Source organism: Sinohyriopsis cumingii, chromosome 6, assembly GCF_028554795.1.
Source record: "Sinohyriopsis cumingii isolate HCF-2022 chromosome 6, ASM2855479v2, whole genome shotgun sequence".
Taxonomy (NCBI): Eukaryota; Metazoa; Mollusca; class Bivalvia; order Unionida; family Unionidae; genus Sinohyriopsis; species Sinohyriopsis cumingii.
The window spans coordinates 67,555,064-67,579,747 of record NC_142966.1 but is presented as its reverse complement, the minus strand read 5'-3'; the positions used below and the strand labels follow the sequence as shown (position 1 = coordinate 67,579,747).

The window sequence follows — 24,684 nt, the reverse complement described above, 5'->3', positions numbered from 1 at the left end:
ACAGAAGCACTAGGAATTTCGTTAAATAGACTAGACCAACAAACACCAACGAATGAAGATCGAATATAATTAAAGCATAATTGATAAGAAAAAAGCTCACGGAAAAACAAATTAATTTAAATAAAAATCTCTACTATTATAATGTTTTCTGTCAATATTAAGAAGATACAAGGTAGGGAAACTAATAGGGAAGCTCAGTCGCTGCTTCAAATTACACAAAAACTGAATCTGTTTAGACTGATTTAGAAATGCTCAAATCTATATCAACCACCGTTGGCAAGACAATGTGAAATTTATTACTCTTGCTTCGATGAACAACATCCTGGCTACATTTATAATGACTATCTTCCTTTTGATCCGCATTAGAAAACGCATTAGAAATACAGCCAAATGACATTTATGTTTGTGAGGCATACAATCGGTTTAATGAAATTTACTGGAGATCGGAATTAAACAAAGGCAGTGAACCCTGAAAGGCAACAGACTTGAATTAAATGAACATTATCAAATTAAAAAAATGTCAGTGTAATATGGTGCTAGAATAAACCTGTATGGACGCAGACTTTTGATACTAATTCATTTTTTGTCTTTTTTAATCGTACTAAAACAAGTTTGTTAACTGATATTTATAAGTATTTTGTTTCTTAAACTCGTGTTCAGGAGATCTATCTTAAGGAGCCAGATCGAATATCACTACTTCTGTAAATACAAATTGAAGACGTGGATTCTTAACAAATTACTTAATTGCCTTTTTTTTTTAACAATATATGATATTTAATAATACGGCTCAGATCATTCACAATGCCACAGAAAAATCAACAATCTTCAGAACGATAGTCCTGACCGGGAGAAAAACAAATATATAAAAAATCAATTACTACCACTAATAAATAAAGATACGTCTTTTGCTTAATTTATCCAAAACAGAAACACAAAAGACATGGAAGAAAGCGGTAAAAAGACCAACACGTTATCATAAGACACATTAAAGACAAAATAATTTATATTACAGAACTGGTATTGGGTATGTTTGGAGTCAACGACAATAAATACCCGTTCACTAGCATATGACGAATCAAAGTAAGGTCAAATCTAATATATCGAATGTACAACAATAACAACCACAACAACTGCTACTACTACGAGGACTACTACTACTAATACTGCAACTACTATTACTAATTCCTGCAATTTTGGATAAATCCTACAAAAAGATTTGTTTTTAAAAGTTTAGGTAAGTATGTGTCAAAAGATGTCAGTCATTACATACATATAATGCATAACTACATTTCATGGGAAATTTAGTTCCTTATCGTATGCCATGCATATTTTTTTAGAACCTTTAGCACAAAAATAACATGCATTCAGCTATTCTGTAGATGCATATATATTGTTACGATTCTGTACTCATAAACTGAGTAACAGAAAACTTCACAAATATTTTAATAATTTAATAGCTAGAAATGAAAATGAAAACTTTCAGTACGAAATGAGTCAAAAATAATCCTGATATAGTTATAATAAGGTCCAAAATAATACAAAGTTCCAAATAAACTTCAGAACTGGAAATATAAAGGCCCGCGAAGATTCGTGACGTTGTTAAAATGGTGTTGTCCAAAATTCCTTTGAATAATTCACAATACTTTGGGTTAATATCATAGTCCAAGAAATGAGCACTGTCTATTTCCACTATCAAAACAAAAAGTTTTCCTCTCAGAAAATATCTAAGTGCAACATAAATATGACTGCAGACCTGCTGTTACAACAGGAAGACAAGAAATAAGATTGACTTCAAAATATTCATGAAATTTGATTGTTACTTCTCTCCTTTTATTGCAACTATTTTTCACACACTACCCGAACGTAACAGATCACACTAGTCATGCTGATGTTTCGAAATACCTAATCGTGTGACCCAACTCATCCAATAATAATTAACTTGATTCTGTTAGAAACGTCCTAATCGATATGTTCAATGAGAAAAGTCCGAATCTCGAAAACATGTTTACATATTATTAGTAGCTGTCAAGATGTACGTAACGATCTATTTACATATCCTATGTAATTTTACGTTCTTAATATTCCTAAAACAGACCTTACTCAAGTGGGCAAAATGTAACTAAAGATATTACCTATTATTTACAGCCATGAATAAAAAGAAACCAAATTTGATACCAGTAGTCATTTTCATTTGGAGTTATTTTCATATGACTAATGATTTCGGATAATTAAATGAACATCTAATACCTTTGTAGAAGAACTTTTTAATAGACAGGAGACCGATACATAATTTAAGTCTGTAATGATAATAACATGCAAACAGTAACTTTATCAAACAGGAATAACATTCGTGGGCAGGAGTTTGAAGCATCCAGCATTATGTTATTTAATACATGACACGGTGATCTCCGAGTTGTCACTTCTTACGATTGCCCTTTCTGTTTACCTTTTATCAGTTTTGATCTACGTACCAGGTTAATGATAATTTACATGAACTATAAATGTAATAGAAAACTGAGAACTGCAAATCATTCTCAATATTTTGCATGAACTCACATGAAGAGATAACATGTAATCCAAATAGGTTATGTCATTTCGAGCAAACTTTAATGTGAAAACGTGTACGCTGATACAGATGTGTCATTCTTATCTATCTATCTATCTATTTATCTATCTATCTGTCCGTCCGTTCGCCTGCCTGTCCGTCTGTATATCTGTCTGTCTCTCTGCCGCTCTGTAATTAATGGAGCCTATTAATACCTTGACTTGTATGATCATGAAAAATATTCCATTTTCTCTGTGTTCTTTTTTCCTATCCATTCACACCATTCATATCTCCACATTCCCGCGTTCATTCTATAGACCATTGGTCTTCATATACATGTACAATGTTGAATATTGAATTTATGTATATATTCACTCCATAAAATACAACATCAAAGCCAAGTTGCCCATGATCTATCATATATAATTAAAATATTCCTAGTTTCCAATTACATGAAATTTTTACCGAATATATACGAAAATCATACTCGAAATGTTCTGCACGGCTAAATATGCAGAAAAGAAAGAAAGAACAGTTTATTCGTATCTTAATTAAAATTATTATTGATGTTCACACACATATGTAAGTATGGTAACATATTCTAATATGAAAACTTTAATGGTATTTTATAACATGGAAACATCTGTCGCTCAACGTTTTGCACTGTACAGTGATACAGTCCATATATTATTGTACATACAGGCTTATTTAGTGTTCGTGATACAATCTGTAAGAAGGATGGGGATGTGTCTCAGTAAGTTTTTATTTCGGAGGATGGAGACTGATGCTGCTTTCAGGCGTTTTAGCGGGATATCGTCTTCCTCGTATGTGTCGGTGAGTTAATTAAGAATGATAAATCCTTTAGAAAAGTGGTCACTTTTGCCTGCGTAAATGTTTCGATTGGGAGAAAAAAGCATAAATTCAGAACAAATTGTATTCTTCAATCGGTGACATTACGTTCCTCGACGCTGCATGTGATATACTTACAGACAACACCTGTATCCTATCTTCCTACACTTTGACCAACTTGATCGTGCTATTTATAGACAACGCATTTGCTTCACGTACTAAAAATCTAACCACCGATTACCTACCTATTCCTTTTATATTTTTATCAGCATACTTCCCCTTTTCCTCCCAAACATACATAAAACAGCCAACCAAAAGATAGATTCGTTAATTATTTCCGAGCTTTTCTCAGACAAGCCAGGTTGTATGATCCTAACCGTCAGTGCCTAGGCGTATACGTTCATTTGTAATGTTGCACGATGTTTCGTGATAGAGACTTCAATCCATGGGATATTGTTACGGATGGTCGTTAGTTATGAACAACGATTATATAAATTTGATGCATTCTCTGGGATGGAGCTAGATTGGTGGGAGTAGTCTTGCATACATATAAAATAACTCTAAACTTATGAGATCAACATATCTGAGAATTGGTTCTGAGACATTATCTGAGACATTGACTAACGTCTTAAGAAATGCCGAATTGGCTAGTTAGAATGACGACACTGGGTATAGTTTATCCCTCTAGTTCACAACTTAGCAACCGTTGAGATCAGCCACGAAATAAGCATATACAAACTTACGGGGCGTGAAAGAAAACGTCCATATATGATGACTTTGGATCTTCGCTCTATTCATACCCGATGAGTCCTAGACCGGGATGTATAATTTGGAAACAATTGAAACCTCCGATTCATCGTCATATTTACACTTAATGAGCATTAAAATACACATTTGTACTTACAACTGTCACTGACCTTGAGGTGTTGCTCTACATCCAGCCTCACCTTAGATCGGCACGAAAAGACGAGCTCTGACATGCAGATAAAATTGATCCTTTAGTGTGTTTTTACTCATGTAGGACTTGCATAAATTTTGTGTGTGTGGTGGTGGATCGGGGTATCGTTGATTATGTTTTGAAAAACACTCTAGTTCATTTAATCATTGACTTCTTCATTCGTACGTACCTATGATATATATATATATATATATATATATATATATATATATATATATATATATATATATATATATATATATATATATATATATATATATATATATACAATAATGCATGCATGCAGATTATATATATACAATAATGCATGCATGCAGACTTTAGGGACGTGAAATGAGCACATGAAATAATATTTGTTACGTAAATTACCATATGTTAATAATGAACAGCTGGTGATAGTTTTATATGTTACATGTCCATATTGCTTTGTGTTCAAAGTCAGATTGTCCAATACACCGATGAGTGAAGAGTGTATGTGTGATTTGGATTTTTAACGTAGCTTTAACAATGTTTCAGTCATATCGCTACGATGACTGCAGTGTGGCAGTTTATAGTGATGTCTAGCACTGGGGCATCATGCCGCAGACATGTAGCATAATGTCCCACCCAGTCACATTATCCTGACACCAGGCCGACCAGTCCTAACACTAACCTCTTAATGCTGAGCGCCAAGCGAGGCAGCTGTTAGTATCATTTTTGTAAGTCTTTGGTATGACTCGCTCGGGGATCGAACCCACGACCTCCCGCATCCGAGGCGGAAGCTCTAACCACTAGGCCACCAGAGCAGTCAATAAGTGAAGAAAAAAAAATCATTACCAATCCCTGCACAAAGAAAACACAGGTGTTTTGTCGCATCGAAATATCTATTAATAACTATCTTAGAAAAGTATCATCGATAAAAGCACATGTTGCTTAATAAAAATGCCTGACATTTAGGTGTACGATAAAGCTAATTACAAGCAGTTTGATTACACGCATGGTGAACATTAAAAAGCCCACATACAAAGGAAAATTTGTATTGTCGATGTCATTTTGACATCATCTTTGGCTACGTAAATTGATTCTTATAAAAAATTAATGGTATAACTTACTTACAGAAAATGATGCTGATCACATATATATATTTTGTACTTACGTTTTATCTATTCTCTTCATATTAGATACCGTGGATAAAACTGTATTGTTATTATTATCATTAGTAGTAGTAGTAGTAGTAGTTTTTGTTGTAGAATTTAACGCCATTTTCAGCACAGGATAGGCTATACATGGCGGATAGTATAAATGGTGGAGGAAGAATCGGGGAAAACCCCGGAAAGAACCACCGACCCACGAGAAGCTAGTTGCAAGCTTTTTCACATACCCACATTGGCCGAATCCGAAACTCGAACCCACGCAGACAGAGGTGAGATGGCAGCGATCCGTAACGGTGAGCACTTTAGACTACTCGGAGCCCCCAGCAGTAGGAGTAGTACTAGTAGTAGTAGTAGTATTGCATTATTTTTATTATTATTATTATTATTATTATTATTATTATTATTATTATTATTATTATTATTATTGGTAGTAGTAGTAGTAAAAGTAGTAGTAGTAGTTGTAGAAGAATAAACAGTAGTAATATAGCGTTATATGTTATATGTTGAGCTCCGGGCTTTACTGCCGTGACGTTACGTTTTCTTTTCGTGCATTGACGTATACAAACAATTGTAATGTACATGTAAAACTTTCTGTTGTTTCCTAAATGTTACAAACTTGACTTATGAAATTTAACTTTCATGCATTAGAAATGTATTCGTATTTTTAACACAAAGTACGTACAAACACAACGAATGCGAAAGTTTTTAGAAGAACCTTTACATGTGCTTAAAAATTATTTTCATGTACACAACTGTTCGTCGTTTACGTATGTCCTTGCATATGTACTGACCGGGGGACTTTTTTGATAATTGTGAAGTTGCTTATGAAGGATTTTGAAGGATCTTGAATGATAGGAATAAAACTGCCAAACATAAAGGTTTTAAAAGTCTGCTCTTTCTGTCATGCGAAAATATTTTGCATTCGTTCATAAAAATACTCAAGCAAAATCATCATAGTTCAAAGTACTTTTAATGAGATACAAGCATACTTTTAAATGCACGACTAATTTTGTTGCTTTAAAGATATAATTTCCCCAGACGCAATGTAATTGTGGACTATAATTAGTCGTTTGAAAACTCTGTTGTGGGAGGTTTGGCTTTGCATGAATACTATCTTGCTGTCCATTTAAGTACATTTATTTGCCTCTCCTGTACGCCAGTGAAACCTGTACCCTGTACGCCTCACAGGACAAAAGGCTGAGCGCCTTTCATAGGCGATACCTCCGACGCATACTCGGGTTCACCTGGAGCGATCGAGTGACTAATAACGAGGTGCTTGAACGTACCAAGATTCCCAGCGTGGTCACACTCCTCCGCCAACGTCGCATAGAGATATAACATAGTATTGAACTAGAAGATAAAATAAACTGATACTTATTGAAGAAACGACCATGAGTTAAAGTTCTAAATGCTAATATTTTGTAGCCTGATAATGTTAATGAAGTTTTAGTTCTTCCGGAAAGGGAAAAGAGCAACCGATCACATGAACAAAAAGACAAAAGTGTTTATGTCAAGAAATCCATCAATAAACTGTAAAGTATATATGATGGAAATGCCAGTGAACGTGCGAAATTTGTAAGTTTAGACTAATGTCTTCTGAGTTTGAAATAGAAACAAGGAAGCCTTTCTTAAAAATAATCTGTGTTACTGAAACTGAATGGGACACATTCAGCAAATCGTAATTTTAACCATAATTGCTTTGGCATTTCCTTTCAAATTTATGGAGCGAAGAAAGATATTAAGTCGAGACAGAGCTTCCTACAAAGATTGCTTCAGGTTAAGTTAAATGATGAATGTTTATCAATGATTTATTGAATGTAAAAGAAGCAACTCAAGTTCTTGTGGATAATATGTTGTAGAATAGCCAAGAATGGGCCTGACATTGGTTCTAGGTTGGGGTTCATATTTGGCCTCAGTTGGGAGCTGCAATAAGCTATGGTGGCGCTCTACAGTTTCGTATTAGGATTTTAAAGAAAAAGAATTTTCCCGGCTTTCCTCACTGGTTATACTGGCTATTTAAAAAAGACCTTGCATATCTTAGGTATAATGCAAAGAACCTTTAATTCCCTTTATTTTGGTGTATGATTGATGGGTGTACTATGGGTTATAGAGCATACAGCTTGGCCTTACTTCAAATGTGCACCTTTCAAAAAAGTACTAGCTCTACTTGGTCATTTTCCCTTCCTGAACTTCAGAGGTAAATTGTATAACAAAGAGCCGATAACTTTTTTCACATTTTATATATTTGGTAATTCATTCATTGCACTTTCAGAAGCTGGTATTGTCTAGTCTGGCAAAATTCATTTTCCCTATTTTAATAGCTGCTATGTATAGTGTACTTTAGACTAATTCAGACTGATTTTTTAACACAAGGGAGCAGTCATTTTAGTTAGCAGTGTGCTTAAATCATGTAAAATTTCCAAAAGTACAATATCCAAAAGAAATATCATCCACATTACATTAATGTAGCATAGAGCGATGCAAACATTCTCTCCACTGTGCATGTTTTAAATGCGAACTACTTCACCTTACATACGTCACTGTAACAAAAGTACATATTATCTGGTGAGCGCCACCTACGCATCCTAATCTACAAATACAAAACTATTGAATGATTCATAATAATTTATATTTTCAACAGTTTTGTCTTCAACTGTTAGTTACTTAAGCAGCACATTGTTTAAGAGTGTCATTGTGGGATATAAAATTTTCAAACTGTTATAAAAAATACGATAAATGTTAAAGATATGGCATCAAGATTCGTTCTCATCAGGCACATATTTAGACACGAAATAATTTCTTCAAAACTGTATGATTATTGTCTGAGAATGGCAGAATATTTTGATGTCAAAAGAAATTGTTGATATTTTATTAAAAGAAAACTTGCGCATTAAGAAATGTAGTTCATAATCAGCTCTCATTCATTTTTTTGCGGCTCCACGAATTCATTGACTTTCATCGAAAATCAATTTGATAATTCACTGCAGCGAATTCCAGATGTATGAACTACTTCACCCCCTTAGATATGGAGACGGGTGAACTTAATATAACACTAACAATAATTAAAATACACTACTAAAATACACTTAAAGTGTTTGCTAGATGTTGCATACATCTACGTGTCCTAACGTTTTGTGCCTGTTTACATATTCATTGTTGTTGCTTTTATGGTTGGGATGGGGGGGGGGTGTTGTTGGTGGGAGGTGATTTAGTCAAGCTGAGCTTCCATCATCCATCCTTTATTGCCGACTAAAATATCGAAACTAGCGTCTCGCCAATTTAACCTAGCTGCACTTACTTGATATCTAACCGCTCTCTAATTACGAAGGAATTAGAAATCCATAAAACATTTGTAGGTTGCTTTTTATTAATAATCACTGCTATCCTTAAAACTAGTAACAAGCTATAATGAAAATTTCAGTTAATTTATATCCAGCTAAGGTGTAACTTTTCTTGTGCGCTGTTATGCATACTGAACATGTCCAGTAAATAACTGACATTACTGTAAGCCACCTGCCACTTAAATACGTCATATCCTTTAAACAGCCAACACATTAGGGCATAACATTAAAAGTCCATTTGATTGCTCTGAAAGAATAACGGAAACATTTAATTTTGTGGGTTAAAACCTCTTCACTCATTCAAGAGAATGAGTTTTAACCCACCATATGAAATGTATCCGTTATTCACTAAGAACACCTCATTATTCTGTTTTTTTATATATATAAATATATATTAAAAAGTGTGCTAATATAATGGATCGAATTATTCCGTTGCTTAAATGTTTTAAGGTTGATGCTGTAGAAAAGTAAGTGTAGCTAACATCAGTAAGCTACAAGTTCGATTTCTCTGTCATAAGGTTATCGAATTCATTGATACTCAGACTTTAATCGGCATCATAAATGATGAACACTATAGATTGACTGGAATGACTAGAGAGATTGCGGTCAGGATCCCTTTGCACATTTGCCATTGAGTTATATAGGATTTGCATCATAACCATGTCCATTTTAAGGATTGCTGACTAGGTCAGTTTTTTTTTCAGGAGATTCAAATATCGAAAGAACAGCGGACGGTGCAGCCGAGGTCGACTTCCGTTTCCTCACGCGGCAGCATTTCCACCATGTCTCGGGGAAGTATAAAGAGTGATCCGCTCACTGAGGATTCCAGCAGCATCAGCGCAAAGAGTGATACAAGCATAGACAGCTATGTATTTGATCCGTCATTTGGTGAGTAAAGAAGAGAATTGTTTATATATATATATATATATATATATATATATATATATATATATATATATATTGTGTAGCGAAAGGTGATTGCTGGTATGTTCAGCTGACACCACATTTACAGTTTCATAAGCCGATAGTTCATTGTAACAGTTGATATATATGGATTTAATATATTGTGTAGCGAAAGGTCGTTGTTGGTATGTTCAGCTGACACCACATTGTCCGATCTATAAGTTGATGCTTCATCGTAGTGGTCAATATACAGAGTAATTTAACAGCGGTCCAATCATTTGCCATCGAACAATCGACTTTTTCTACCGCCCGCTATAAACGCAGTAGCATCTAATTACTCATCAATAGTTAACCTATTTGACATATACAGGAACATATCAGTGTGTGATTTCAGAATCAATATCTATAGTTATTCATTTAAATAAAAAAGATCTAAGGTTGTGATTCGACACTTGTATTATTGTACTTTGGTTAGTTTTGAAGAAAATGGCGTAATATGTAATGTTAGGACGGCTCCATCTTGTCCCGAAAAGACAAATCAAAGGGAGCATGAAAATTAGGTGTCAGATTTGGATGCATAATGTCTCCATTACCCTGATTTATATAACTGCACTAATCGAGAAAGAGAATCAGTTAACCTTCATGTAGATAAACCATTTTAAAGGGAACAATGTAGAACTATAAAGGTGTCGAACAGCATTCCTAGTTTTTATTTGTTTGTTTCTTTAACTTGATGCACAAAAACGAAGATGTCTGTTGCCATTGAATGACTTCAGGTTTCAACCGCATTAGAAATCCCTCCATACATTACCTGAAAGTGACAGTTAATCGACATATCGTAGCAGAATGCAAGTAACAGTTCGTAGTCGTGTTCATGTATTTCTTTTTCTTTTACGCATTTTCTCGATGAACCACGAGATGCTCGTCATGACCAGTCTATTGATTATGTTGATACGATGATGTACACACATTTGTCTTACGAATATTCATGTAAAGTTATATTGCATGATGAGATTCAAAGCATTATACGGGTTTATTATGTGAATAATCCACCAGTTGTTTGTTTATTAGAGAAACATGACAATGCAAAAAGAGGAAACTTGAAATTTGTTATTGATACCTTTTTGAACTTACTGGAGGACGTGCAGTATTTATTTCTAAAATACTGTTTAAAACATAAATTAGATTGTCATTTAGTATGTAAAGTTAAATTACAAGGAAGTAATCATCATAGGAAGGCACAAATGGTGTATACCAACAAGTGTAACCAGCTATATAGCTTGCACGCTTTTGTAACAGAACTTATGTATTTTAATATATTTAAGTTACATTTCAAAAAATGACAGAACATGGTCGTATAGAAAGGTGTGAAAAGGCAGACATATTGCATTTTGTTTCTTAATTTCTTTATTTTAATTTCAAAGAATAAAAGTTTGATATATTTGATATGTAGCATAATTTAGTTTATTCTCACTCATCTTATCCTTTCAGTTATCATATGTTATAAGTGTATGCTCGTCTTTGTTTATGAATGTGTATGTATACTTGTGTATAATTTATAAAGAAAATAAAAGCACACGTGTTATGCTACACTGCTTAATATGAAAAATAATTGTAAGAAATGAATTGTGGGTACATGAAGTGGTAACTAGGACGGCTGTGGGGATGAAGTGGTAACACGGAGGTCTGGGAGGATAACGTTTTAACAGTGGGATTAAGTGGTAACAAGGAAGATTGGGTGGATGAAGTGGTAACAGGTAGGGCTGTGTTTATGAAGTGGTAACAAAGAGGTCTGCTAACTTTCATAATTTTCTTGTATTTGGGATTTCAGATAGAGTCTTGCACTTCTCTCCGAGTAATGACTTTATTTTAAGGATGAGACAATTACATGACATAAAAAATAATGGGAAATATCCCAGATGAATTGAAATAATTGCTACTTTAGTATATATTTCTGCATGTCATATTCTGCTTTTGCGTTGTGTTGGGTCTGTATTGCTTTGCCCATATGCATTAGTTTGCATATTTGATGATACCTTTAAATATAGTAAAGCAATTTTCGCTGCAATAAAGTGTACATACATACATACATACATACATACATACATACATACATACATTTGCACAACATTTATGTCATTCATAAAATGGTTATATTATTCAAATTACCCGGATGATTTAGTTTGTTTATTTGTTTGTTTTTAAAAGTCAGAATCAATAATATGAAAAAATGCACTAAACATTGCAATTTCATTCATCAATTTATAATTTTAAACCTGATTGTCGCCAGGCGGTTTCTAACGCTGTCAACGTATTGTCCATTTAAACCATGCGGAAGTTGTCGATGTCAACAATGTGACAGACTGATCATTTTAGCACAAACACTGCGTCGTCTGCGTCCAGTATTGGCAATGTTTAGTTTTAATATTTCAATATTTAAAACAAATATTGAACAAATACAAAGGATGTGACATTATTCAGATGCTTTTCAAAACGATGTAGCTCCACAATTACGGAATTATTGAGATTATCAAAGACGGTGAACTACATCACACTGTTGCTTGAAAGAATAGACTCTCCGAAGCAAATGTCAACCGTGTTACTAAAGAATCTCCAGCTTGATTCGAAGCGCCAACATGTACGTTATTTAAATTACAATCAATACATATATTAGATTCCCCTTAGTAATTCATCACCACAAAACAAAATGATGGGGCCAAGTTTCTGGAACTATTTTGTTTGGCTCTTAACTAGGTCTAGGTCCACGAGCGGATAGATGCATAGTAAATTGCCATGTAGGCGGTAACTAAGCGGCGATGGTGTAGAGTGATAGTTAACCTTTTCTTTAATTTTTGCAATTATATTTCTTCATATGTTTTTGGAACTCATTAAGCAGAATGTTTATGTGCACTGAAGCTATTACAAAGGAAACATTGCAACAAAGTTCCATACGGTTTATTACATCTTTACGGCAGTGACATTATACGACATAAGGGAGATAAATCCACGGCGGAGAGTATGACGACGACTACAGGAAGTAGCACGCAGTAGACAGCGAAAGATGCCAGTCGATAATTACGTTTGGTACCTAGAGCATTGAAGCTGTGATAAATAATTAACTGATTTCCCGAAGTTTTAATGTAATTATTATCCCCATAGGTTATTTCAAACCTATTTGAACACTCTTATTCATGACTTTCTGCTTTTTCAAGCGATTTGACCCTACAAATTACCTTCATATACGTTAAATAAAAATTCCGAATGTGAAAATCGACTTAGAATTCTCCTTCTTGAGTGAAAATTCGCGAAACCCTGCCATTTTATCACCATGAAATCTAATAACCTGAGTACAGTTCAGTCGCTAATGACAATGTGGTGGATTAGTAAAATTCAGTGATATTGAATTTTATTTTAGTGTTGGTTTATTCAGTACCTTATCATTATTCTGTTTTATTTCGCACTTCGTTGCCAATAACATAAAATCATTACAAAATCAAGCCGAGAGTATCATTATAATAAATACCAATACACCGCTATATCAGTCGATCATAATGTAGGCGTATCGTACTTTGCAAGATAGTCATTTTTTTAATACACTAATGACATTTGTGATGGCGAGATATATAAAGATTTAATAACTTATATAATAAACATTAAAAGCTCTAAGAGAAATCTGCTTTGATATAAATTACCCTTAAAGGGACAAAAAGTTTGAAGGTGGGAGGGGGTACCGGTGAGGGATGGACTTTGGTTGACCACCCATGTTGAGATGATTGCAGCCTGAGCGCGGACCCGGTCCGGCTCGTCACGCCCTCCCAAAACACCCTCATCCCCTTCATACATTTATAAAAAATTTAAATCAAACTAATATGTAGATGTTTTTAATACCATTCATCACAAATATCACGTAGGGGTGGTTCCAGCCTGTCAGTAGCATAGTGGAACGATTTGGGGACAATATACATCCCAGTCAAAAAGGTCGTAGAACCTTTTGGGGACAAGATTTATAGGGACAATGGAAATTCCAGTCAAAAAGGTCGTGGGACCTTTTGCGGACAATGGGACTTATCATTAATATAGGGACAATAGGAATGGAACAGGTGAGATGACGTCACTGTACTGAAGATTGGTAACAATGTTGCAACAATGTAGGCGGGTGGCTATCCTCAATCTGGACCCAAGAGCGGGGAAAATAACTAGAACGGTTGGCGGGACATAGACATATATAACACATACAAGAAACAAACATAGATTGATGAACATTAATCTATCACACAAAGAACTATACAACCGACTAAAAAAAAATTAGGCAAGAAAGCAAATCTTTTTGAGGCATATGAGTGGTCCTGAAAAGAGCCTTTGGGTTCTTCTTCTATTTTCTCCAGTTCTTCCACCATCTCCTCATTTTCTAAATTATTCCTGTCTCTCTTTATTTTTTTCACCTCTTCTTCCAGCACTTTTCTCATAATTTCTTCTCCTTTCTTTAATTGATCTAGCCCCCACTTTACAAAATACCATTTTGTGAAATTCAATATGTCTTGTAAAAAGCACCTCACTTTGATCACATTATCAAGGACCTGCTTTAATGTTCCCACACTCACATACATAGGCTGAATGAAGCCTCTAACTTTGTCCACTTCCTCCTCTATCATGCCTTTTACTAGATCCCTGGCTACTTTCAGGCTGGTCACCTGTCTTGTCACAAAGCCTTTGGTAACTGGATACCTCCATTCACGTTCAAGCCTTTCCACTACATAGAGTCCATCCACCATCCATTACCAACTGTCTTTCATGTTGTTAAACAAATAAATCCATTTTCTTCAACGATCGTGACTAGTCAACAATGAGGTAGCCAGACTTACTTACTTAAGTTAGATTTAAGTGGTTTTCGCACAGCCGTGCATGTACCACTGTTCTATGCCTACACGGTTTTCTGTTTAATTACTCTTGGGGAAAGGAATTCGAGCCACTTCCCCCAGGCTTTAATGTGCTCAAGGAGTACTATTTAATTGAAGCCGTCAGGCAGTGGTACTAATATGAGTCCCTAACTGTCTGAATGTAGGGCTTGAAGGCGAATGGGAATAGACCCAGCACACACTCAAACTCTTCAGTCGCTACTACTTGGCTGCATTTAGGTATGTATGAGACAGAATGGTCCTATCACACACTCATATGTTGGTACTGAATTTCCAGTAGTATTCAGGGCGTGCACTGCACGCTATTTGTTTTTGATGTCTGGCCGTGGCAAGGGAGGAGATGGTGGAAAGGCGGATCTAAGGTCACATGTCGGAACTTCTAGATTTTAGGGTATCGGGTCTAAATTGTCGTCTAATGTAGCCAGACTGACGACCGCTATGATTTATATACTTATATATACTTATATGGACGTAAAGAAAAACATCCCTTACATTCACTTCACATATTATCTACTATTCACACAGAAGATGAAAAAATATTATATACTATCCACAAACCCAAAATATACTATCCACACAGGGGAAATGTAAAAAACATACCCAAATTCTATTATCCACAAAGAGGGAAGAGAACAAAAACCACAATATCTTCTATCTACACAAACGTACGCTAAGTCATACAAACACAAAATCTACTATCCACACACATGAAGAGGAAAAAGTCACACTATTTACTGTTCACACAAACCTACGTCAACTCATATTAACTCAAAATATACTATCAAAAACCCCAATATTTACAATCCACACATGGAAAGGAGAAAAAAGCAGACACTTTACTAACCACACAAACGTACGCGAACACTGACAAAAACACATTATAATATCCACACAAACGTACGCGAGCTCATACAAACACACACACACACACACACACACACACACACACACACACACATTTACACACACACGCAATCACATTAGTAAAGAAGTTAGTGTTTATAATCACACTACTTCGCACTCACGCATGTTGGCAACTGGAATAGTCTCTTTTCTAGAGATCTGGGTAGCCCTGAGAAGGTCTGATGCACCTGGTTAATGGTGACACCTGCTAGGCCTGGCACCACAGAAACAACACAGGCTCCAGTCATTGTCCCAATTGACTGTAGCTGCTGCGAGTGCGGAGGCAGCTTGAGTGGCCTCGTCATCCCAAGCTTCAGTTTGCGAGACGCTGAAGATGTCCCTCCTTCTCCTATTCTGCAGCCGTGGATGCTGCCTCCTTACCTCCTGTGAACGCCGAAGCTCCCGCTCTTGTCTCACCAATTCTTGGTCCCGATTCTATACTTGTGGGACCACGGATCGCTTTGCTGGTAGTGGCTGTGATGTTTGTCTCTGTGGAGGTGTCCTCACCATCGGCTTGACTTCACAGCTCTGTCTTATCATCAGGTGAGGCAGGATAATTTCTTTCTTTTCATTCTTCTCTTCCTCCTTCTCTATCCTGTCACTTTCAGATATGGCCTCCATAGCCAGCTCGTCTAAACTTCGACTGGCATACTCCAGGTGCATTTGGAGTTCCAAGAGTTTTGTGATTCTACTGAGTGATGAATCAACGACGTGTAGCCAGAATGACGAACGCTTTCGCTTTACGTGAAGGAAAACATCCACCTGATACCAAAACGTTGAAGATCCATATGATCACAAAATTATGGAAAGCGCGGACCTAAAAGAAATACTCACTTTTTACTTACAATCACCAACTGCAAACAAAACCACACAGACTATGTTTTGACAAGACACGGAAACGAAGTGCTTATGGACACACATCTAACAACGTAAAACAAGCGAACTGCTTATAGACACACATCTATGTAATTTTACTAATATCAGATTGGCAATTGAATTAGTATGTCTTTTCTAGAGTATGGGATAGCCCTGAAAAGGGCTGTCTTGTGGACAGGGAGTTATGGCAATCTGTCTGGAGGCAATATTTCCCACAGGATAATGTCTGCTTCTTCGGAAAGAGAATGAGAACTCTTTGGTGCTAGACGGCAGTCGACAAATCCTCTGTCTGGTTCCTGCCTGCTGTTGTTGATGCTGCTGTTGATGATGTTCGCTCTGCTCTCTTTGCTTCTGAAGTATGTACTTCTCCGTCCCTTCTTCTTTCTCTTCCTTGATTTCCTCTCTGAAGAGCTCTTCTATCAGGTCTTCGGTCACTTTCAACATTCTGACATACTCTACCTCTTCAGGTTCGGGTATCAGGCTTTGCCTGACACGATGTAAATTCACGTAAGCTTCGTTCAGCTTGGCTAGTCTTTTCATATGAGTCAACAATAGATGGCAAGACTATCTATCTATCTGTGTTAAATTGAAAAGGTTTGCGCTCTTTCAAGCATGTACCTCTGCTTTATGCCTACACAATAGTCTATTTAATTGCTCCTAGGGGAAGGAATTGGAGCCATTTCCCCATGGTATTTATGTGCTCAAGGAACATTTTTTAATTAAAGCCGTCAGGCAGTGAACCTTACAAGAGGTCCTAACTGTCTGAATGGAGGGCTTGAAGGCAAGTGGGAATAGAACCAGCACACACTCAACCTATTCAGTTGTCACTACTTAAGCTTCATTTAGGTATGTATGAGTGGAAAAAGGCCCATCACAAACACATATGTTTGGTACTGGATTTTCAGTATTAAGGGCGTGCACTGCACGCTGTTGTTTTTATGTCTGGCCGTTGCACGGGAGGCGAGGTGGAATTGCGGCTCCAAGGTCACAGGTCGGTGCTCCTAGACTTCAGTATATCTGGTCTAAATTGTTCTCCTACACAAGTTTGAAAAACAATGTGCTGTTTTGAGTTTAGAATTAGCCTAGGAGAGTTTTCTTAGGTGATAGTTTTAATAACGTTTGCCACCTTGTGTGGCTGGTCCTGATAGTCTTGGACTTTTGAGACCAAATTATATGAAGGATTCTGTTTTTGTCTAATTTTACGTTGTTTTGTTTGCAACCTTGTGCTGCTGGGCTTGATGGTCGTTGCTATGCTAATTTGGGGTCCTTTTTTCCTACAGTTGTTTTAAGTTTGCTACTTTGTGTATGGGGCCCTGATCGTCTTGGGTGTTTGACCACCTTCTATGCGCTAATGTTTGGGGCCTAGAATTTCTCGTGGTATAATATGACTGACACCTTCGGCTCGAGAGTTCTCAAGGGTAATAATGGTGTTAAGTGCATGCTAAAAAGTGGGAAAGATTGGTTAGGTTGAAGGAAGAATACTAAAGAAGAAAAAATATTTATTGGAATCCTTTTATTTTTTAAAACAAAATTCTACCCCCCCCCCTTCCCCCATAACTATTTATGTTTCCTAGTTGCCTTATTGGTATCTGTTTGGATTTGTTTGGCGTTATTTACATTTTCATGCTAAGTTTATTTGATTAAGACTAAGACATATATTTGTCGAATTGCTCGGGGCTCTAAGACGGATCAAGGGTATCTAATCTTTTTTAGCCCCCTATATTTGAGATTCTTAACCTGAATAATAATTATGTGATGTTTGTTACCAGGCTATGTCTATTTGGATAAAACAGATTTCTTTGCCGATCACTCGGGTCGCTAGGGCGTGTGAAAGACATCTAATCTTATTTGTTCCCCATGTTTAGGTTTGTTAGCCTGTACTAGTGTTATGTTATTTTCTGGTTAAAATTATTTGGATAAGATAGATTTCTTTGCCGCAGAATTCGGGTCATTTACGACTGGTCAAAGGCATCGTATCTTATTGGTCCTAACGTTTGGTTTATTAGCCAATCTCCTAGTTGATAATAATTTAATTATGTAATTTTGGTTTTATATTTTGTTTTGTAACCCAGATTCATGTATACACTTTATTATATTTATATAGGTGTTATTGAGGTTAGGGTTGTTATTCATTAAAAATCCTGGGAATGTATCCGGGGATCCAATATAATTTTGCTCCATTTTTAGTTTAGTTCTTTCTTTTTTTTAGTTTGTGGCAGGTGTTGAATATATTGGATTGGTCTTCTGAAAGCTGGCAGTGGTAGCAGTTTGTGTTGTGGTGTTGGGTGGGGTCCTATGTATTACCCAAAGCTGCTGGCCAATTTGGTTTTTCCGGTATAGATCCTAGTAATGGTTTTTTGATCATTGTTATTGATTTAGGTGGTTTCTTATTCATATTGGTATCTTTTAGAATAGAGTATAGTTTTGGTTCCAGTATTCCTGCCATTTGCTATCAATAAAGTTTTTGGTTATGCTCAGGAGTTCGCTGACACTGTAATTAATGACTATGTGGGTTGGTTCATTGAGCTTCTGTTTCGCTATTTGGTCAGCTAACTCATTTCATTGAATGTCAATGGGGGATGGTATCCACATGAATTCGATTTGTTGTTTGTTGTTATATAATTCTTTAATTAATAAATATGTTTGCCTAAGGAAATTATCTCTTGATTGATTATTGTTTTCTAATGTATATGTCATGACGCTCAGCGAGTCACTTATAATCACTGCTTTGGGAATTTGTTGTCTTTAATCCATCTGAGGGCTTCCAGGACGGCCCAGAACTCAGCTGTATAAATAGAGCAGTGGTCATGTAGCCATTTTCCCATTTTAATATTCAGCTCAGGTACCACCACTGCTGCTGCTGTTGGGGGGGGGGGGTTGTGATATTTTGGACCCGTCAGTGTATATTTTAATTGAGTTAGGGTATTTAGTCATATTTTCAGAAGTGATAATTGTTTTGAGTTTTAGTTCCTGATCTTTTTTATTGCCAAATTCTGTGTTTTGTGTGTTAACTGATGGTTTTATATTGGTCCATGGCGTTGTGTCGTAGTTTGTTGTTGTGTCGGCTGATGTATAAGCTTCCCTACGGGGACGGTAGTTACCCTTTTGTTACTGAAAGGTGTGTTACATTTATTGATGGCTATACGGGTGGGGGTGGGATAGGGTAGATAGTTACTCTAGCTGCATATCTGAGGGTTAGTTCCTGCCTTCTTAGGTGTAGGGGCAGTTCTCCAGTTAGGATTTGGAGTTCAGCTAGGGTTACAAACGGCAGAGCACTGGTACAAGTGACTAGCGCTTTTCTTTTTATCTGGTCTAGTTTTTCAGATGTCTATGTGGAGATGAAATATATATTTGACGCCCAATTTCAATTTCGATCTTATTAATGCCCTGTATAGTGTTAAAAGCGTTTCTCGATTGGATCCCCATGTGGTTCCTTTAAGGTTCCTTAGTAAGTTAATACCTTTATTGCATCTATTTACTATGTCATTTATTTGGTGTCCCCAGTTTAGATGTTCATCATAATACATGCCTAGAAATAGTGCTACTTTTACGAATTTGATGATTTTATTTTGGATGGTGAGTTCCGGGTACTTGAATTTATAAATATGTTTGGTTGTAAAGAGGACTGCAAAAGTTGTTTCATGTGATAGCTTGAATCCCCATTTATCTGCCCATCTCCCTACATTGTTTAGGCTGTCTTGAATTTCACTAATGATTTTGTAACTTGTAGGATTACCTGCTCTCCATATTCCACTGCCATCCGCAAATTGTGACATTTCGACTAGATTTGAAGTAATGTTTTGATCCAAGTTTTTAAATCATGATGTTAAAGAGCGTGAGGCTGAATACGCTCCTTTGTGGAGTACCATTCTCGAGTGAGTATATGTCAGAGCAATTGTTCCCAACTCTAGTTATAATTTTGCGATCAGTTAAGAAGTTCTCGATGAAGTTAAATAAACGCCCAGTTATTCCGAAGTGGCTAAGGTTAGCTAACAAGTCTTTTGTCCAAACGAGGTCGAATGCCTTTTCCAAGTCTATGAATACTGCAATTGGGTTTCTGTCTATCTTTCGTTTGGAAGTAAATGTCAGTCCAATCGTATGAGTTCATCTGTAGTGGACCTATTGTTTCTAAATCCGCATTGGTTTTTGGATATTAAATTGTTACTTTCCAGGTGGAATTTAAGTCGATTGGTTTTTATTGTTTCCTTAATTTTGCAAATATTTTTAGTCAGGAAGATTGGTCTATGAGAGTTTATGTTATTGGGGTCTTTACCTTGTTTGGGAATTGGGATTACTATTGCATTTTTCCTTTTATTGGGTAATTTGCCTACTTCCCAGATCTTGTTAAGCAGTTTTACTATGGTGTGTGTAATGTTTTCAGGCACGTTTTTATATATGGTATAGCCTATTTGATCTTCCCCTGGGGATGTTTCCGTTTTTGATGTTAGTGTTTTTTCCCATTCGTATAATGTTATATCGCTATTCAAGTTGGATTCTTTAGAACCTAGATCTTTAAAAAGGTGTTTATGTGTTATTTCCACTTGATCCCTGTGTTTCTGAAAGGCTTGTGTGTGATTTAGGTTGCTACTCATAGCTGAGAAATGTTTGGCTAGTTGATCTGCCTTTTCTTTATTTGTGAGTGTACCTACTATTTTGGGAGTGGCATTAACTGCTTTTCCTCTGATTGATTTGATCTTGTCCCAAACTTGTTGAGAGCTAGTCCTATTATTGATTTTTGAGCAGTAATTTTGCCAAGTTTTTCTTTTGCCTGCTTAATTGTTTTTGTTTAAAGTTTTTTTTCCCTTTTCCTTATAATTTACAAAATCTATGGAGTTATCTGATCGTTTAAATTTGTTTAGTGCCTGTCTTTTTCCTTTATGTGCCTGTTTGCATAGTGGGTTAGATCATTTTAGTTAATATTTGTTGGATTTGTCCATTATTTGTTCTCGTTTTTTTATTTGATTGAAAGCAATGTATGGTATCTGTTAGTATCTCTTTTGACTGTTTGTTCCATTGGGAGTTCTATTTTGGAATTATTGTTTAACTGTATGTTAGTCTTCTCTGGTAGGGTGGTGGGCGTTTGGGTGCCTTTTCCCTGTTTTGGGGTTGTTACCACATTAGTCTTGGTTTTATCTGTGTTTGGCATTTTTCCAAGTTTGGAAGTTGTATTTGTTTCATTTGGTGTTCTGTTTATTCCTAAGTTTATTTCACCTGATAAAGTCAATGTTTTGGCTGCATGGTGTGGTAAGTTTTTATTGTTCATTGTTTGGATGATATTTTCTTCCCTAATGGCATTGGGGCATTTGGGAGATCGTGGCATGTGTTCATCTCTGTAGTTGGTGCATTTAGGTATGGCCCTTCGGCATTGCACCGTGTGATTCCCCCGCATTCTTTGCATATTTTGTTAAATTTGCATTTGGACGCATAATGCTCCCAATGCTGACAGTTGCTGCATAACCTGGGTTTGTTGATATATGATTCCAGGCGCTGGCGTATTCCGTATGGGCCTAATCGTACTATGCTAAGTAATGGTTTTTTAAATTCTAAGACCAAGGTGTTGGTATCCTGACCTTTGTAGTTTTTAAGTCTGTATGCCCTTTCAATGGGTGTCCCATTTTCTTTAATTTGTTTAGTTAAGGTATCATTGTTTATCCATTTGTTTGGGCCCTTTAGTTTTAGGACTGACTTAAACTTGTTTGTATTTAGTGGTGAGGGTGGGAATTTTTAGTTTTTGTTTCGTTCTTTGTGTTTGGTGTTTGGACCTTTATGGTAGGCTTAGGGTGTTGGGCTTTCTAATTTATTCTGTGGTGTCTTTCCACTTTAATTTTGAGATTGTTTAATTGTTCTAATTCTGGAAATTTTGCCACTTGATTTAGGGTGATGCAGTGCACGATTATGCATCTGGTGTTGGGCCGGTGTATAGTAAATTGTCCATGGTGCACCCTTTGTAGGGTCCCTGTTTTGCTGTTAAGGCTAAGGTTAAGCAGCTATGCTCTATAGGGTGCAATCTATGCTTAGTTTGTTTCGTATTATTCTGTGTAGTTCGACTTTTTGAGTTACTCGGTTTTATTGGTTAGTTGATCATTTGTTTGGCTGGTGTTGTGGCTGTAAGGTTTATTGTTTTTATTTGATTTAATTTCCCTTTTTGGTGTTTTTATCTCTTTTGCCACCATATCCTTGTATGTGTTACTTAGGACTTGACCTTCATTTGGTGGTCTAGATGGTCCTGGGATTCGGCTACAATGATAATTAGTTGTTATAGCATGGTCTGGTTTTGGGGGATTGTGTTTTTGTTTGGTATGTAGCGCTCCTGGTATTTTTTTGTGTTGTTGTTTTTATTGGTTCCATTTGTTTATTATTTGCTGTTTGTTCACTAAGTTTTGTGCAGTTTGTGGTTTTAGCTGATTTGTTTGCTGGTTTCTTTCCATTATATCTTTTGTTTGGTTGCTTCCCTTTACCTATGGTTTGATTATGTTTAATAGGGTTTAGGGTGTGGGTGAATTCCCTGTTTGGGGTGTTGTTTTCCTTAGTTTGGGTTGTTTCCTGGGTGTTGTATAGAATGTTCCCTAAAGTTAGTATTCTAGAGGGTTTTGGGGTTTGGCTGTTATGATACCTATTTTGGCGGGGTTTTACTGTATTTTCGGGGGTGGGGTTTGTGTTAATTGATTTTACTTGTTTTTGGTGGCGTTATCTCTTGCTTATTGTTTGATGTTTTCAAGTCACTTGTGGTTGTAGTTGTTGTTTCCGGTTTTGGTATTTTTGTATGTTCAATGATTGACAATTCGTTTTTCAATTGGTGTTTGCGCAATTTCTAGGTAACTGGGGGTGGATGGTTGATCTTGAATTACTTGTTTGTCTGTGTTGAAGGTTAGACTGGAGTCTGCCTCGCTTTAAATGGTTCAAGCGCGGACGCGATAGAAAACATCCCATTGGTTTTTTTTTGGATCGGAACGCTATGAAATTTCATTTTATGGTTTGCAATCGAGAGAAGTCAAAGAGCATGTATAATGATAGAATTTGAAAACAAATGACACATTTTTTCAAAACACAACATTTTTATTAAAATAACTAACAACCAACCATTAACAATAAAACAAACCAGCAAACAAAGATTATTTTTGACAAGGTTGACAACGTTGTGAAGTCATGTTAGACTTCCACGAATGGAAGTCATTGGGCTATTGATGCACACTGTTTTCTAGCTAAAGACAAGAAATAGCAATAATGGTCACAAAACCATCGATCTACTTTGTCATCGTTTCTAGGACGATAACAGTAAGTAACTAAATGTTCTAAAGAATATCCAAGACTGCGTTGATGAAGAAAATACACACAATATTGTCCACCATGGAGTCTGTGCCGTGTAATTTCGCATAACTGAATCGTGTTGTCTGGTCATTTCTTCTCATAAAGTCGATGAAGTCGTCTTCCAAAGGTGACAATCCACACGAATCAAAATACTCCACACAACCCTCTTTAGGAAAGTATACGGCTACCCAGTGGGTTCCTGAGAGATGACTATCATCGGTGTTGACGACATAAGCTGGATGGTCTAAAGGTTTGCGATGAGGCAGTTCATCTTTAGCACACATGACATGATTCGAAGAAGCAGTGTACGAACTGTGGTTCAAAAGGTAATAAAGTTCCTAGGTATACATTTTTATTTTTTAAAATTTGTTTCTGGGATTTTTTCATGGATAATGACAAGTCGTCAATTCAATCCTGACTTTTTGTTTAAAACTCTCTGACAAGTAACCGTTTCTTCGCTTCGTCTCCGCACTCTGTGCCAAGAGAGCTTCGATGTGATGGATCTCAAGAGCAATCAGTGGAGGAGAGGAATGATCACGCAAGTCTTTATACCACTGATGCAACACGGCTTCTTCCGAAATGAGAGTCCAGGCTTCGTCCAGATACTCGTCCAATCATACATGTATCGTGTTGAAGTTGACTGGGATGATCGTTTGGACATCCATAGCAATCTTTCTTGATCAATTTTCAATTTCGTTTTTTTTCTTCTTCTGCCAGGTGTTTGGCAAAAGAGGAGACAAAATGTTGTTCTTGTTCTGATCATCTGGACCTCATCGCTACTCTTCGTCTTTGTCTTGGGGTTTTTCTTCCACGGTATCCTCCCATTCCATTTCCACAGTTATTCGCTATTCAAAGAGGAATTACAGTCTTCCATAGTTTTTAATAGTCTAGAATCACATCCCTCAAACTGTTGATTTCTATGGTATCATCAAATTCAGAATACAAAATCACG

The 24,684-nt window shown here is 36.3% G+C and overlaps 1 protein-coding gene across 1 annotated transcript in view; it reads left to right on the top strand.

Annotated features, from left to right (window-relative positions):
• LOC149797122 (synaptotagmin-5-like) overlaps nt 1–24,684 on the top strand; it is a 69,599-nt gene that overhangs the window by 5,748 nt on the left and 39,167 nt on the right. Inside the window, exon 2 of the mRNA XM_089961795.1 lies at nt 9,531–9,714. Within this exon, the coding sequence (XP_089817921.1) occupies nt 9,531–9,714 (184 nt within the window). The remainder of the gene's footprint in view (nt 1–9,530; nt 9,715–24,684) is intronic.